This window comes from Anastrepha obliqua, chromosome 3 (assembly GCF_027943255.1).
Source record: "Anastrepha obliqua isolate idAnaObli1 chromosome 3, idAnaObli1_1.0, whole genome shotgun sequence".
Taxonomy (NCBI): Eukaryota; Metazoa; Arthropoda; class Insecta; order Diptera; family Tephritidae; genus Anastrepha; species Anastrepha obliqua.
Window position 1 is genome coordinate 833,916 of NC_072894.1, and position 18,476 is coordinate 852,391.

Here is an 18,476-nt window from a genome sequence, read left to right on the forward strand (position 1 = left end):
ATTATCAGTGAAAAGTAAATTAGCTGATTTGTGTACCTCGGCCCAGACGGAGGCAGAAAGCCAGCGGTGCTTCAAACCAAGTTTACGATGACATGCAGAACCGCCCCTCTCGTTTTCTGCGGAGGAAGCAAAGGCAAATACTATACATTCGAACAACTTACGAGTATGTATGTATGTATATAGGAAAATAACAATTTTATTGCGACGCCCGAGCAAACCACAGCGATGGCGACGTAAAATGAGTTGTAGGAGACAAAGGGCAAACAAACACTATGTAAGTGAAAATGCACCATGAAGAATAAACGAAAATAAACAAGTTGATAATGCATGAAATTGGCCATCGTTCGGAGACTCGACTAGGCGCATCCGCTGCCGCAGTCACAGTCACAGTAGCCGTCGGCAGATGCAACCGAATGCAGCAACAGATGTCGGCGTGCTTGTCATTGTCGTTGTTATATTGGCGATGATCTGCCATTGAATCAATGCCGGCAATTGATAGTTGAAGATGTCAAACAAAACACGGCGTTGGCAATTACAACAATTGTTATTGGTGCTGTCATTTAGCGGCTGTTGCTGCTGCTTCTGCTACTGTTGTTGCCGCTTTTCGCTTTTCGCTTGTTGATTTTATGTTATAGCCTTGTAGTATTGTTCCCATTTCTTGTCTCTGTTACTGTACAAATGCATGTCGTACTATTTTATTTAAGTGTAGGATTACTTTGAGGTTGGGGAAATGGTGAAATCGGATATTTAAATACTCGTAAAACACCAATTAACAAGTAAATTAATTTGTGTAAGGGGTACAATGGGGGAGTAGAAGCTCTAATGAGTTGAAATACGAAAAAAAAGAACTGATTTATTTTTTTAAATTTAGGTAAGTATGTATGTGTGTTACATACATAGGCGGATAAATAATGTAATGTGATCGCTTGTTTTCTTATAGTCGCAGTTGTTACTTACTAATAGCAAGGAACGGATTGGTAAATGTGTGCTTTTAAGACCAATTGTAAGTATCTACACACATATGTACATATGTATGTATGTATGTGGTATTTGACGGACTACTCTCCTCCGAATCGTGGCACGCGTCTTACAAATGTCTTACAAATGGAGCACCTATACATTTAAGAGAGATATTTCATGACTGAAATACAGAAGTCTGGAGCGCAGGACCAACCGAATGGTAGTGTTTTACATTCATACATACATACATACGTATAAGGAATATTAAGAGAATACATTCAAAGTGCGGAGCGAAATTTTTACATTACTTGTGTATTGTACAAGATAAGTACGAGAATACTTTCCTCGATCGCGTATGCGTATTACCACGAATTAAATCTATATTCGATTTCATGACTTTATACTGGATACGTTTTTAATACAGCAGTAGCAAAAACAAACCGGAAGTTTTGTTGTCAACTAGTTGAAGTAGATTTCCCAAAATGGTTATCAACGTATAGGTAGTATTTTGATTTAAATAAACTACACATACATACATACATATGCACACATACATATATGCTGGTAGCAATGAATTTTAGCTCCATCTTCGTAACATCAGTTTTAGATTTATACTTAGTACATATAGATATACATACATACTATATGTATGTGCAAGGCGGCCGCCATAGCGTTGGTGCGTGACTACCATTCGGAATTCACAGAGAAAACGTAGGTTCGAATCTCGGTGAAGCACCAAAATTAAGAAAAACATTTTTCTAATAGCGGTCGACCCTCGGCAGGCGATAGCAAACGTCCGATTGTATTTCTGCCATGAAAAAGCTCCTCATAAAAATATCTGCCGTTCTGAGACGGCTTGAAACAGTAGGTCCCTCCATTTGTGGAACAACATCAAGACGCACACCACAAATAGGAGGAGGATCTCGGCCAAACACCCAAAAAGGGTGTACGCGCCAATTATATATGTATATATATGCAGGGTAAACGATATGAAGTGTTACCAACTTCACACTGCTTGTATGTGTAAAACAGCTCATGACATCAACGTCAAAATTATTCTAATGTCAGTTCAATATATTGTTTATAAGCCATCAAATGCATTTGCGTCTCAGTTTTGTTGAATTTTTTTTTCTGTGATGGAATTCAAACGTAATAGTGTGATTGCGTTATATTTGGCAGGAAAATCACAACCAGCCATTGTTCGTGAGCTCAGTCACCTCAAGGTGAATAAAATGTTTGTGTATCGCACTATAAAACGTTACATTGATACTGGTAGCATTGCAAAACGCTATGGAGGGGGACCAAAAACAACCCCAACAACGCCAGAAATGGTTCGGAAAGGGAAGGCTCGACTTGAACGAAATCCACGTCCAAGCGGAAGAAAAATGGCCAAAGAACTGAAAATATCGCAAGACAGCATTCGACGCATATTGAGAAATGAACTCAAGGTCAAGGATTACAAGTTCACCCCAGCAAAAAACAGTTCGGTGCGAAAGAGCAAAGGAGGGGTCGCGCTTGCACGAACGCGGCGAATTTCCTAACATTGTGTTTTCTGAAGAAAAAAATTTCCCAATTGAGCAGTTCATAAACACTCAAAACGATCGTGTTTGCTTGAGCGAACGCTCATACGAGAATTTGAGCCTACGTATGGCCACTCGAAGCAATTTCCCATCGCAAGTAATGGTTTGGGCCGCAGTGACCGCTGATGGACGCTCTCCAATCGTTTTTATCGAGCCTGGTGTCAAAGTGAATGCGACTTATTTTCGGGAAAATGTTTTAGAAGCTGCTTTGGAGCCTTGGCCACGCAAACATTTCGGTCGTAGACCATGGACGTACCAACATGACTCGGCACCGCCTCATAAAGCTCGTGTGAACCTTCTGGTCCATTTTGGAGAGCAAGGTGAGGACTAAAAAATATGCCAGTATGGATGCGCTGGAAAAAGCGATTATACGAGAATGGGCCAAAATACCTCAAGATCACATTCGTGCAGCATGCAACTCATTTTTTGACCGTTTGAAGTCTATAGTCAAGGCAAAAGGTGGTCATATCGAGCTAAAGTAAAAATATGTTAAAATTTTAATCAGTTTTGAGCAATTTCGTGTTTGAAATCAATAAAAACTAATTTCACACAAAAAGATTATGGTGCTTTGAATAGGTAACACTTCCTATCGTTCACCCTGTTAAGTGCAAGGGTGTAGCCAGCTAATCACAAAGGGGTGCCAAATTGTATTGAAGATTCCATTTTATTTAGAGCATTAAAGGCATATAAAAAAGCCAAATGATAACAAGTTTTCGCGGAAGTATCTAAAATGAGATATTTTTATTCCACCTATTTCGTCATACTAATTGTCAACCAAGCCTTTACTCTGCTTGGAGCGAGGGGTGCCGCAAGTAAAATTTCAAGCGCTTGCCTGATTTTTGGGTAAAATTCCGTTTGTGAATAGCCACAAAACAGATCCGTATTTCCTTGTTTTGGCAAGCTTATACCACCATTGTATTTCTTTCTCTATACCATCGACATGATAACAAACAACATCGAGAAATTCTAGTTTTTAGAGAGTCAAAATTTATATTTCCAACGAGGTTCCGCAGCCAAGGAAAATGCAGGATTGTTTCGCTTCGAGAACCTGATGATGATATTAAGGAATCTAAGTAAGGCCAAAAGGTTCGCTATTAATATACGGATACAGTTGTGAAAGGAACAATAATTTCAATTAAATACTTTTCTGCTAACTCAAAGGGGTATTTACGTATAATATTGAAAACTACATCGGCGGTCGATCAGCACCTTCCCCCTGGCTACGCTCTTTTATTTATGTGTATAAATGGACACTTCGTTAGGAAAGAGAAAATGCTATCCGTGTTCAATTTGAGATAAACAAACGAGAGAAGGACTAGTCGCATCCTAAACAAAAGGTACGCTTTGTTCTCAGCTTTGTTCACATGCGACCTGAGGTGGCTACAACAAAGTTTTACTGTAAAGAAAGTATTACTTGCTCTGGAACAAAGAAAGACTCACTTCTTAGCAATACAAATACAGAAAGAATCTATATACATATACTTATGCCGTTGGCCGAATATGCGATATTGAAGATCCTGTAATTGTTACCATTATCCTCGCGTAGTGCCATGAAAAGTAACACGCTCAGTAATTGCCATCCCAATTGTTATGTTATTACAATAAATTACAGATTTGCATAGCCTCCTCTTAAATACAAAGTCGTTCACAATGCTGCATTCACAACAAAAGTATTGAGCCCGTGGACTATAGGCTGCCACTTGAGTTTCCATGCTAATACCTCTTGAAACTACTATACCCCTACAATGCACTCAACTGCAACCATTCTCTTCTTAACAATGTCCGTTGTGGTAGTATTAGTTTTTGTATTCTTTTGACCAACCTAATTTAATGTATGCACATACACACATATTTATCTGCCAAACAATAAAACCACTCAAGAGCTGAAGGTTTCATAATATTTCTTTTTGTTGTTGGATTTGGCTGGCTTGAAAGACCTGACCGTCATTGTTTGTTGTTGGTGAAAAATTTTGCCCGCAGACTTGTTGCTTTTCCTGAACCACTTTGACGCCAGTTAGAACGGCGTTATATTTACTCGCCTGAATATTTCTATTCGGAGACAAATCCATGTTCACAAGCACAAATACTAAAATACCATGCGCATATCTGTATGCGTATGTATGTATGTATGCATATATATGTATGTATGTTCATAGATAAAATGTTTGCAATGGTGCAAACAATTTGATGCACCAAAATTCTAAAACAATGGAAGTAAATATTTGCAAATACAATTTTGCGGCTTGTTTCATGTTGAAATATCCAATAAAATGGATAGGTGAGCATTAAATTCCAAGGCTTCCACAATCATACGAGATCAATTTAGGGCAGGGTAATGATAAGTAGTGCAATATAACAATATTATATAATTGTGTGGCGTACATAATCTTATTTTATGTATGTACAGACGCATATGTCTGCTTCTCTTTCAATTTGAGATGTATGTAAGTATGTACATATGTACGTGTGAAATTTTTCCGGCAATGGAAGTGGCCCATAGTTTTTGCCTTTTTCAAAGGATAACAAATACTTAGCGAAAGCTCTTGGCGCCGCTATCAAAATAAATATTTTTCTAGCTACTACTTACCTGTTGTTAGCTTACTCTGACTCTGACTGTTAGCGAAAACTTTATTACCAGCAAATTTTGTTACCCAAAATTGTTACCACTTCTAATAACCACCATTCTGGAGCTCTGGTAATAATGTCAAAAGAGAAAAGGACGATTTTGACATGGCAAAAAAATTAACCACAATTTTAGCAAAACAAATGAATATGGTAATGAACAAGTCAGCAAATGATTGGCTCAGTGGAGCGTAAACATTAACTGCTTTCGATTTATTGCATTGTTTTTAAAAGTTTTCCTCCTGAAAGTATAAAAAATATAAGCAAATAGTCCAGGCATGTGAGCTAACGGCTAGAAACGAAAGAGGAAGCAACTGTCATAAATAAACATGGGCAACACTGGAAAAGAGCACTTAATTAGTATTAGTAATGAAACTCGCCTAGTATAAGAAATGAAAGTTGGCAGCATTAAATATAGTGAGTTATACTAGTTTTATGAGGTATAACCATAGGCGGCCGCCGTAGCCGAATAGGCTGGTGCGTGACTACCATTCGGAATTCAGAATTCAGAGAGAACTTAGGTTCGAATCTCGGTGAAACACCAAAATGAAGAAAACGTTTTTTTCTAATAGCGGTCGCCCCTCGGCAGTCAATGGCAAACCTCCGAGTGTATTTCTGCCATGAAAAAGCTCCTCATAAAAATATCTGCCGTTCGGAGTCGGCTTGAAACTGTAGGTCCCTCCATTTGTGGAACAACATCAAGAGGCACACCACAAATAGGAGGAGGAGCTCGGTCAAACACCCAGAAAGGGAGTACCCGCCAATTATTTATTTATATAAATTTAACTCGCTACTAGCGAGTCTTGCTCGATAACTTTGTTGCTGGTTTTATATGAAAATTTCCCACCAAGCGAACAGAGAAGTGTTCAATCGAAAGCAGTTATTGTTTGCAACAAATTTTTGGTAGGACCTATGACCCAAAGGGCAGAGCTGTTGTTTGCGTGTCTTTTGATAGCACTTAATCAAAACAATGCCAAACCAAACTAGCAAAATATTGTTTAAATATTGTTCCTGAGTAACCTAAAAGAGTAACTGCTCTGCCAAAGATGCCACATTTGTTCTATCCGCAGAGGGTTTTCATCATTAACAAAACCAAAAGCATTAAACTCGACATTATGATAAAGCATAAATAAAAAAATAAATGTTTGATTTTGTTTTTGGCGGAATTCGCGTGTCCAACTTCCTTTTATTTCCAAAAAGTAAGTAAACAATGGCGAGCAGAAATCCAAAAGGGTGTAAAAGTTGTTTGTTCTCTAGAGCGTTATAAACATATACGATTTTTGTGAACTCATCTTAAAAAAGATCTTTTAATATCGCCTCATTTTTAGCAACCAACTCTGGGCTCTCAATATACATACATACATACATATATAAGTACATATAAACCTTGAGAGAGAAAATGTATTTATAATAGTTGTCATCTTTAAATTTTGTTATTTACCATTTAGACGAGACCCCGTTGTCGTAGTTCTCTTCTTAAAGTACTGGCCAAATGTTCCACGCTCCATTGCAACCAAAATTTTAACCGCTTGATTTTGGGTGACTTACAATTTTCAAAACAGCATTAATTTTGCCAGCCATTGTAGCACATCCGTTAAAACCTAGTCCCACACATTTTGCAGGAATAATAGTATTTTCCTTTCTCGAAAAAATGTCACCTCATAATACGGAAAAATTATGAAATTATTGTCATACGCCTTGCGAAATTTTATGTATTAGATTAGAACAACAAAATTCAGTCCTTATTTATTAACATCTTGATCAAAAAGTTCCCGGAATATATTCAGAAAATTCAAAATACAAGTTTATTCCTCAAAACCTATGTTATCACCTTCGAAGTACTCCCCATGAAGTGCAAAGTACTTATGCCAGCGTTTGATCCAGCTCTCGGAACATTTCTGGAATTCTACTTTCGGCAAAGCCATCAGAGCCGTCTTCGATTTTTCCATTACTTCCTTTCGGCTGATAAAACGCGTTCCCCGTAGTGGTTTTTTGACTCGATCAAACAGAAAATAATTGCGGGGAGCCATATCGGGGAACTCGATTACTATTGGGTGGTATTCGTTTCGTTCTTGGACACTCTGCGACGGTGCAAAATCCACGAATTGTTTCCTCCCAAACCCTTTCTTTTTTGGCAAATCACTTCCCCTAAGCCCCTCATAACACCGAAATAGTAGTCCGCATTAACCGTCTGACATTCTGGCAAAAATTCGTGGTGCACAATACCGTTATAATCCGTTGGTCTTGGTTCATTCGTAACTCTGCACTCACTCGCCTAATGTCTGGACTGCGTGGCGCACTCATAAACCCACGTTTCGTCTCCAGTAATGATGCGTTTAATGAATGTTACGTCGGAAATTGTGTCTTTGGCGATATCAACGCGGTCTCTTTCTTGCATGAAATTCAGATCCTTTTGGGACCAACTTTGCAACAACACGGCCCGAACCCAAATCATTAATTCCAATGTCCGGAACGAGTCCATAAGCAATGTTCGAGTCCTCTGCTAGCTCTCTAATGGCTAATTAGGGGTTATTCATCAACTTTTCGTTCACTTTATTGATGTTTTCACCTGGCATTACGATCGTCATCCTCGATGGACTCACGAGTTCTTCTAAAGCGCTCATGCCACTCGTAAATTTCTGTTTTTTTAGAATATCTTCACCGAAACATTTCCCTTAAGTACATTTTTAACGCAAAATTTAATTCAAACTCGTTGTTGCAAATTTAAATCCAAAAAAAAAAAACAGCAAAAGCAAAAAAACGGAACTCAAATCAGTAGAAGGTTACCTCGCGGTTGTTCAGGAAACCCTTTGATCAATGTGGTATATATTGAATACCATAATATATGTATGGATATGTACTTATATATTAAATGTAATAAATAACAATAAATAAAATTAAACAATTTTCGCAAGTTGTCGCACAACTATTTGGACGCACTTGGGTATACAAATAAATTAAAATCACCTGGACAACGCTTACCCTCACTACAGGATCCGGCACTCAAAGTGTAACCAATTAAAAAGGCCATAAATTTAGTTTGGAAAATTACTTTTGTTCAATTTAAAGTAAGAAATGTGTAAAAATAATATAAAATTAAGAATCCATTTACGATATGGCCCGATATGGCCACGTTTTGTCTTGACTGTGGTTTTGAGTCGGTCCAGAAACGAATCGCAAGCTGCCCGAATGGGACTTGCAGGTATTTTGGCCCACTCGTGGACAAGGGCTTTTTTCAGCGCCTTGAGACTGGTGAATCTTTTAGTTCGGACCTTACTCTCCAAAATGGCGCAAAGAAAATAATCCATCGGATTCGCGTCTTGTGAATTTGGGGCCCTTGTTTGGGCGTTATGAAGTTTGGAACGTTGTTTTTTAGCCATTCTTAGTTCACTCGAGACGTGTGAGACGGTGCCGAGTCCTGTTGAAACGTCCATGGTCTGTCACCGAAATGTTCGTCTGCCCACGGCTTCAAGGCAACCTCCAGATTACTTTTCCGATAATATTTCGCATATACCTTGACGCCAGGCTCGATGAAAAGGATTGGAGAGCGCCTATCTACAGTTACAGCGGCCCAAACCATTACCTGTGTCGGGTGCTGCCTCCTGGTGGCCAATCGATGACTCAAATCCTCATATGAACGGGCGGTCAAATATACCCTATCGTTTTGGGAGTTTACGAATTGCTCAATTTGAAATATTTTCTCGTCAAAAAACACAATGTTCGGAAATTGATCGCTTTCGGCCAAGCGAAGCAACTCCTTCGCTCTCTCCAGTCTGACTTGTTGCTGTTTTGGTATGAGATCATACGCCTTTTGGATCTTGTAAGGCTTGACTTTGATATAATTTTTCAGTAGGCGGCGGATGCTATGGTCAGATATTTTCAGTTCTTTCGCCATTTGATTGGTACTTCGTCGGGGACTACGCTCAAGTCGCTACTTCACTTTTTGAACCATTCATGACGCTGCATTCTTTCGATGACCACCTCCATGACGTTTCGCGAAGCACCAGTACCATTGTTACGAGTAATGGTGCGATAAAAAACACTTTATTTACTTTAAGGTGCTCGAGCTCACGAACAATCGCGGTTAGTTCGCAGATACAATAATATTTAGAATTTATTGTTTGATCAATTTGCAAGTAATTCACAAAAAAACTCCTTTCGTATCCCAAAAAACTGATGCTAACACCTTCTTGGCCGTTTTCTGGACAAGAACTCGTTTCGGAGCCGAAGAACCAGGTTGGCATCACTCTTTAGCCTCTTGTTTTGATTTAGGATCATGGTGATAGACCCAAGTCGCATTCATAGTGATGAATCGACACACAAAATTCACTTTACCCGTTCGAAAACGCTCTAAATGTTGCTGAAGAGTCGCAATCGAATGTGTTCCTTCCAAAAATAAAAATTCAATCCCTGCGCGATACCTGATTTTTCCATTGTAGAAATGACTCTTAGTATCGACGTCTAAATGGCTTACAAACTAAGAATGAACGCCCTCTCTTATCGAACCGCAAACCTTATCAAACAACCTAGTAATACACGTTTCTAATTTGGACCCAAGGCTGTGATCATTTTATTAAATGTATTTGTTTTATTATTTCTCTCAAATTTTAAACGTCTTAGAAATCAGTTTTAGAACTAAAGTTTGAAAATATATGGACTTTTGGACTTACATATGTGACTTTAATAGGTTTTGCTTTAAGGTCTATAAGTTCTGATTTATCATAGAAAAATTTAGCATTTTGTTGAGCTTTTATTATACACACAGATTGCACAAAATAAGGCTATAAGTGATTAATTGATTAAATATAGTATATCGAGAAAAGGAAGCAACTTAGCAGCTGAAAGAAAACAATTCTAAATCGACTTAAGTTGCTAAATGTAATGCTAAAATAAAACCAAAGGTTGTTGTGTTGGAAATTAAATAAATAACTTCCAATGTGTTAATCGTGCATAGTTGCTAGCTCAGGTTACGGTTCTTATATCCCTATTCCGTGAGCTCATAATTTTCAAAAAGGTACAGAATTTCGTGACCCGGTGTAGACTTCTCCCAAGAACCTTTACCACTTTTCCTTAATATACCAAAAAACCTGACTCTATTGGATACTATCCAAAATCATTCCCAAACCCCTAAGGTGGCACTCGATGAGGCTAAAAAGGTTTAACACTACAAGGTCTAAAGTCTGTACATAGGCACACACACATATCCATAAATACATCTTTCAAAAGTCCCAACAGCCGTCGAAACTCCACATTCAGCAATAAACCTTAACTGAAACCAACAAAACAAAAAACAAAAGAAAATGCAATAACAATGACATGAAGATTGAGTCTGGCTGTTGAGCTTGGCGCCATCACTTAAGATGCGGTATTCTGTGAAGTGCTGATAAGCGTGCACTCAATCACTATTTACACTCGCTTTTGTACCTACATATATAAACATGCATACACATATACAGCCATGATAAGTATGTACAAACGTGTTATCCGCAACTTCGGTTAAAAGAAACACGAATATACATATTTTATTTATTTTTTGCATTGCATTTTGTGCTGTTGCGGCGCTACTACCGGAAGCGAATCCCTTTCAGAATTGTCGAGAAAATTAGAAGAGACTTTGGCAACAACATTAAGTCAAAGTTAATGGAGAGGGCTTCGAGAAAAGAGTAGGTATTGCTGCAAATAACTAGACGATAGGTAAATCCCAGGCGAATCTATTAAAGGTGGAAACAGTAGGCCAGCTGATTTGTTTTTTTTTTTTGCGCTTTTTTTTTCGCCGTGTACTTTCGGATGTCAGTATAAATAATGAAAATAATGAGAAAATGCGCAATTTGTTTTAAATAAATAAATTACTTCTTTATTTTCTACTTTGACATGACATTCTAATTTATAAAATGTTGTTGTTGGCCTAGTGCCACCACCACCAAGAATTCGCCTTGGGTAACCTCACACAAAAGTTAAAAGTAAACTTTGTCATATTGTTACTTTTTTTAATCCAAAAAAAAAGAAAACAAAACAATAAAAACACAGGCACTCAATCCTCAAAACCAAACTCAGACTTCATGTGGGGCAAAAATATGTATGTATGTACAAAACGCAGGACGATTCCCCCAATTCCATTGCAGCAAATCATTAGATTAAAACTAAAGGAATAGATGGAATCACATCAATAGATTATAACTGAGGCATATTGAATAGGTAATAGCAGTAGAGTAGCTAATTTATTTTTTTTTTATTTGGGCTCTAAATTGCCATATTTTGTTTGAGTTACTCCAAACTAACAATCTTTGTTTATAGATTTTAACATTCGAGGGACCAAGAGCAAAAACAAAATACATTGCACTTGTTGTTATTGTCGTTGTATAACCAATAAAAGGTTTTTACGAGTATCCAAATTTGGCATATATGTATGTATGTAGGTTGACCGGCCCGTTGACTCGAACCCGATAGCTCACAATTTGCAAGTAATAAAGCGAGAAATTGGTTTAAGTAACCTAAGAATGCAGAAAGTAAAGCATAAAGACGGGACAAAATATGCCGTTCCAAATACGTTTGTGCGTAATGTGTATCAGAACAAACGTTAACCCCAAACAAAACAAAAACGACATGTAGCATAGGACCAACCACTTTCATTTTTTGTTCGAATTTTTAATATCTTTGAAATAAAACTTTAAATTTAAATAAATGAAAGAATTTTCACCAAAATAATTCGTAGATTTTCCTTTTCGTCCGAAACGGGACCTTAGCACACTAAACTTAAAGATCATTATTTATACAGACACACACACATATGTAGTTATATATATAAGTTACCGTGCATATAAGAAAGTATGTGTGTAAGTTCCAACACACGTCCATAAGTATTCTGCAAGCGTTTTGTTGTTAGCATTTCTCATTTTTGTTGCTTTGATTCCTGTAATAAACACGAAGCATCACTTCCGCGCAGCAATGGCGAACAGAAATGGCAGACAGTTTACCAGACAGAGAAAAATGATATAATCTGGTACAGCCAATCAAAATGAAGCGACAGTTACAAGAAAGCCGCACTAGGGCTGCCAACACAAAGAAACAAAAAATATTCAACTGTAAAGTTTTAAAGCTATTATGCGTTGTTGTACCGCAAGTGCCACACCCATAATTTTAATTAATAATAAAAAATAATATAATATAATTTCAATTGGTCCAATCTCGACGAATAGATGATACTTCTGTTAATTAAAAAAAATTGTTTCGAATGCCGGACTGGCAATGAAGTAAAAACATTAAGTGCTTCTTGCGGTCCCACATTCAAAAGCGCTAATATCATTTAATATCCCGGCAAAGCGAAACAGAAATTAATTTTTCAAAGCGGAAACAAAAAAAATGTTTACTATATTTTTACTAAAATTACATTTACTGATAAGCGAAAAGTAGAAATAAGGAAAAGTGAATGTCTTACCACGTATTACATTTGGGGAAAGGGTTTTGGAATCGGTATCTGTGCATACCAGTGCAAATTCGGGCGAAGATCGTTGACACAAGTAAGAAACTTTTAGAATATTATTTTTTTTAATAAAACTGGACGTTCTACTTTTAATTTCATTGATTATATTCAGTTTATTGAATTTCGCTTTTATACTTATGCACATTCAACATAGTTCCCAGATGTTCCATTAGCATTAATATATGTGTAAAATAGACAAATATTACATTACGACAATGCTATTTATGTAAATTTTTTATCACAGTTATCTAAAACTCCCAAACATAATAAATTGCACAACATTAATGAGAAAACTGCGAAAGTAAACCACACATTATTTTTGTACACAAAGGAGAATGTTTGAAAAGCGATACCTTAATCCGAATTATAGTAACAAACACTTTTGAATATATAACGCAGAAAATCACTACGTTGTAAGAATACATAATTTAAAAATAAAGTTGGGCATATGAGTTACTTCTCAGAGAAAAATCGAATATAGGGTTCAACGGCTCGAATTTGAAGCTGGCTGATATGTAGACTCGTAGCGATACCAGACGTTATTGTGACACTTCATGTTAGTGTTGTTAATAAGTTATGACTTTGCAGGCTGAAACTTTTTGCTTAAATAATACAGTTTTTTAGGACAACTCAAATCCTGTATTGCTGCTAACAGCGTATCGCAATTTGTCACGCAATGTTGACTTCTTCTGGTAGTTTGGCAACTTCAGTAAATTAAAACATGTGGATGATGTTGGCAAGCGATTAAGTGGATCCTTCTTGCGGATGGTGAAAAAACCACGTATGACACTACCAATAGTGTCGCCCGTATCCTCGTCGTCACCAACTTCAACACAGCGAATAGAAAATGGCGGCTCCAGATTGGCAAACCCCAACAGCGGAGGTTTTGAACAACTAGTCACAAACTACAAAAAACGATTGTACAAAACATAAGCGATTAAAAAATTTAGTTTCCAACCTTAAGAAATAATTTGCGCTCCTCCTCGGTGAAGTCTTTGGCCAAAATGTCCCATAACCAACCAACAACCCTGTGCGAATCGTGGAATCCACCATAATACTGAGTATGTTTCCTAAGATCTCGCAGATCTAATGGCACAGTATCGCCAGAAATGAGACGTTGCAGCTCAGGTGGTGAAAATAAAGACAACCATTCTGGATTAACAATACTGCGAAAACCACGATTAAAGGCCTGCGTCTGTTCGCGGATTTGTGTGTTCATATGGAAGTAAGCCATGTAGTGGATGTACACCAGTTTGTTGTGGTCGGTTACCGCGCGAGCTTTCCCACCGGGATGCAATTCGTGTGTTACAATTTTCCCCATGACATCCTGATCCACCGAAAAAGTTAAATTCAAGTCAGACACATCTTGTTTGTAATGCTTAATGAATGTGAGGCTGCGATAGAGCTCGTTGTCCAATGATGGCAGCTCATCCATACAAGAGTACAGCGCTTGATGTGTCTGGCCCAAAAGCTGTGAGAGAAAGAACGAAGCGAATGGCACGTCCACAACTATGCCTTCATACACCGCTTTACCCAACATTCGTCCCACAAATTCGAACAGCTGCAAATGATTGTCTTGCACATATGATATAGGGGAGGGATATAATCGCTGATCCGAAGTCGTTTTGAACAAATTTAGCGAAGGATCAAACACTTTCTTGATTGTTTCCTCCAGAAATTCCTTAAAGACGCCATCCTGATCAATGCCGGCCTCGTGCAAGCCTTGCTGGTTGATGAAACGCACACGAATAACTCCCTAGCAAAACATAAGCCAAACGCAGATAAATAAATAAGATTATTCGTTACAGTCGATTTATATTTGTATTCTGGTCACCTTAAGTGCATGTGGTCTCAGCGCCGCCAACTGTCGGTAGCCGTCCTCCACAATGCGGTCGCGATGCACTACGATCAATGCGGAACGCGGCGAGGCACAGGCGCTCTCCGTCAAGCCCATAACAGCCTTTTCATTCTGTACGAACTTGCGAAACAGCTTAACACGATCTTCATGGGGAATAATGTGGGGCATTTTTTGCAGCAAAATCACAGCGTGTCGTTTAGCCTTTTCCAAATCACTGATGAATGTCGTAGGCTTCACTTCTGGTATGAGCCAATGGTTGCTTGGCGCAAATGAGCGACGACAGTCCCGCCGGTAAAGACACAGCAGCAACGTGTGCAAAGATACGAACACCGGACATTGAGTAACATTTTTCGTTCCTATGAAAAAATTATTATATCATTTTTAAATTAAACTGATGAAATTATACTTACCTAACAAATTTTCGTTTATAATTTTGTAAAGTATATTGTTGAGAAAATAAGTAAGCATGATGAAGTCATTAAGAAGAAACGGCTTTTGCTCCGTATACATTTCATATTCATCTAAGATTCTGTAAATGAAATTATTGTACTAAGTGTTCGTAAATATGTATGCACTTCCAATCAAACCAGTACATACGTAACATAATGTGTCATGCTGTCACAAAAAAGCATCAACATGGCGATCTGGGGGTGCTGCAAAGCGTTTTCTTGCTTTAGCAGATCGATAAACTCTTTCATGCCGCAATTCGGGCCCAGTGACGTCAAAAGTAGCCACAGGTCGTATAAAACGTTATCGTTGTAACATATGCCTTGAAAAAAGGAAATGCAATTTATGTTATGAAATACACACATACACACACGCAGGCTTATGTGAAGTGCGCTAGCTTTAAATCAATTGAATTCATCTAATTTTGTATGATTTTGTATATAGAGACTTGATGCAAGAAATTAGCATAATATATTTCAATTCAAGCGCGAAATCTTCTTGGGTTTTACTTCTCTTTACCTGTTAATATGTCAAGTCTGAGTTGCGAAAGCGTATTTAGCGCCGCATAAAACATTGCGCATACGCGTGATACATGTTCGACTTCATTTCCATCCATCCGACGCCATGTTCTACTGCCTCTACTGAAATTGCCCCGTGTTGAACCGCGATCTAATGCTCGCCGAATTAAGTTGCTTGTAGATGCCTGTGAAGGTGATTGGAATTCTATACGTTCGTAAGTGGCATTGATATTCCGTAGCAAGTCAACTAACAGGACTTTAATGCATCGATGACCCCATAGCAAATGAAACTGTTTTTTGATTAGAGCAACATTTTGGTTTTGTGCTGGATCCAATGAGGGAGTATGCCAGCCAAGAAGTTCATGCCATTGCGTAAATACACCTTTACTAGATACTGTGTTGGGAATATTTTCAAGGAGTACAGTGGTTGCGTTCTTTTGCAAAAGATTTAAATTATTAATACAATTTATATATGGCCAAATATGAACCTAGTACCGTAAAAAGAGGATATGCCAGTTCTTTTGCTTCTACAGGACTTTCAATTGTAAAAAGATTTACAACATTTCCCAAAAATGCAAGCAATTTTGTCCCCTGTGATACGTGTATGTAATAAAAGGTATTTGATTAAAATATGTATTTCCGCGGTATCAATCTACGTACTGGCATACTGCTTTTAAACCCTGAAAAAAAGTTAGTATCCTCGGCACACTGAAGAAATCGTTTGAGTACCTGCATCGAGGTAAGCTGTTCTATGCATTGCGGTGTGATAATATTTAAATGGTACACTAAAGCCGGAACCGATAGTATTTCTGCCAAAAATTGAGTCAATATATTTCGACTGAAGTCACCATCGATAAGAGGCCGGGTGCATAGAGTCATTATAGCTTTGAGCGACACAGGTTTAATAGAAAGATCCTCCCGTGATGTGCCTTTTAATAGGATCGACTGTTGATAAAAGAATATAAAGCAATAGTATATGTACATATAATTTAGTTAACTTAAGTTTTGCCACATTTTACGACACATCATTTTTCCGACTTACCCGCATTGTTTTAAAAAATCCATTTTGTACCAAGTTTCCCTGAATATTGCAGCATATTTTCTGCAACGCAGGCTGCACTTTCTCAAATTGTTTGCTTCGGAGAATACCCCAAGATTTTGGTGATGTGAAAACGACCAATGTATGCAGGTACAAAGCCAATGATATACTATCCGAATGATTCTCTAAAGGTACAGATTTGTTTATTAAATTAAAGTTAAAGATTAACTTTGGTTAATATTCATACCCGGTTTAATTTCATCCAACATTTGACAGCACAGACCCACTAACGCTTTGATATGTGCCAGCCAAGGCAAGCTGAAACCCAAGCATAATTTTATTACGAGTGCAAACTGTGCTTGCTTCTCTACATGACGTTTCTCTAACTTACCTCTTATCTTTATGCAAACAGATAGCTGCATAAGACGTTTTTGGAGAATCTGATTCCATGGCTTTATTTAGATACCGACACAAACATTCAAACTTCTCACGAGATGTTTCCGCCTCGAGAGATTGTTTTCTGCATTGAAAATACGTTAGGAAACGTCGTACAACTGGGTACACAATATTTGCAGGCAAAAGTTCTACATCCTTTTCATTTCCTTCGCTTGCTATTAAATTATCAAAGTCGGAGCTGAAGTCACGAAAAAAATTTCAAATATGAAGGATTTACTAGTCTCGATTTCACAGACACCTACATTATCCTATTGTGATACTGCCTTCGCGTCACATATCCTTTCCATTGCGCCTGTATTCGCACGGCAGCCCCTTCCCGGCGCTTTTCCCATGCACGCTCCTCTCTAGCTGCTTTGGTGTGCTCCAAGAAAGACTTTTTCTGCGATTCAGATGGGACGAACATTTTCTCGTATCAATTGATATTGGAATTCTGTGATGTCGTATAATCCTACTGCCTCAGTTCTGTACAAATCATATTTCTGAAAGATTTCTAAATCAATTCACATGTTGGGATTTTTATTTGCTTTTGCTAAAAGTTTTAACCAATATTTTAGGTGTAATTATTGACTTTGCTCTGCCCTGAATGTTATAAAAATTTACTAAATTTGACATTCAAAGAAAGGGATAGTAGGAACTGCTATCACGAAAATCTTTGTTTTGTCAACACGAACATAGTCGCATTTTATTTCACTATTTTTATTTATTACGTTTTTTTTAAAAACGACCTTTTAAGATCTAAAAACACTTTTAATATATTATACTTATCAATCTCTATATGCTATTTTTACAGTATTCGTACAAAACATGTTTAAAATTATTTAAGCTGTTACATATTCTTATATATCCCGGGTTACTTATTGGGCTGATTAACAAAGTGCATAACTAATTTAATTGCGAAATTGGCTGCTTGTTGTTGTTTTAATAAACAGTTAGTGGAAAACCTTAAAAGACGTTTACTGAGGTTTCAAATACACATTCGAACTTCGACATTACATTTTATAATAAACAATAAAGGCCAAAGCGTCTATGGGCACACGTTTTATTCTGTTATATGAATGCATAGTTAATAATACGAGGGCGGGTCAATAAGTCCATGACTTTTTGTATTTCTGACCTCTTTACTGAAAAAGAAACACTGTTCCTGTCAACAGGCATCTGTCAGTTGACTCCTGTCAAAATTTGATCGTGCTGCTTCAGTTAGTTTGCGTTTTACAGCTACCTTTATCAGACTACCCAGTAATTCACAGTCGACCACAAACGCAATCGTGTAACAACTTCACAGGAAGGTTTGGCGTTGTTTAATCGCAATATGGAGGAGTTTTTGCGCCGTTTTGTAACCGTGGACGAAACATGGATCCATCACCAAACACCAGAGACCAAACAACAGTCGAAACAGTGGGTTTCTAAGGGTGAATCGGCTTAATAAGCGAAATTCAGTTTTTTCCATTTTCTCATCAAATTACTGCGTAGTCTGACAAAGATAGCTGTAAAACACAAACTAACTGACGCAGCATGT

The 18,476-nt window shown here is 37.7% G+C and overlaps 1 protein-coding gene across 1 annotated transcript; it reads right to left on the bottom strand.

The window, feature by feature from the left end:
- Positions 1 to 12,702: 12,702 nt before the first annotated feature.
- On the bottom strand, positions 12,703 to 17,567 carry LOC129241141 (ubiquitin-protein ligase E3B). The gene is made up of 12 exons (XM_054877325.1): positions 17,203 to 17,567; positions 16,896 to 17,138; positions 16,752 to 16,822; positions 16,508 to 16,689; positions 16,126 to 16,410; positions 15,961 to 16,056; positions 15,467 to 15,899; positions 15,098 to 15,269; positions 14,911 to 15,029; positions 14,477 to 14,856; positions 13,601 to 14,398; positions 12,703 to 13,547 (listed from the first exon to the last, which is right to left on the bottom strand). Exons 1-12 carry the CDS (start codon positions 17,361 to 17,363, stop codon positions 13,263 to 13,265), a joined length of 3,225 nt encoding a protein of 1,074 aa, XP_054733300.1. The 5' UTR covers positions 17,364 to 17,567; the 3' UTR covers positions 12,703 to 13,262.
- Positions 17,568 to 18,476: the final 909 nt, after the last annotated feature.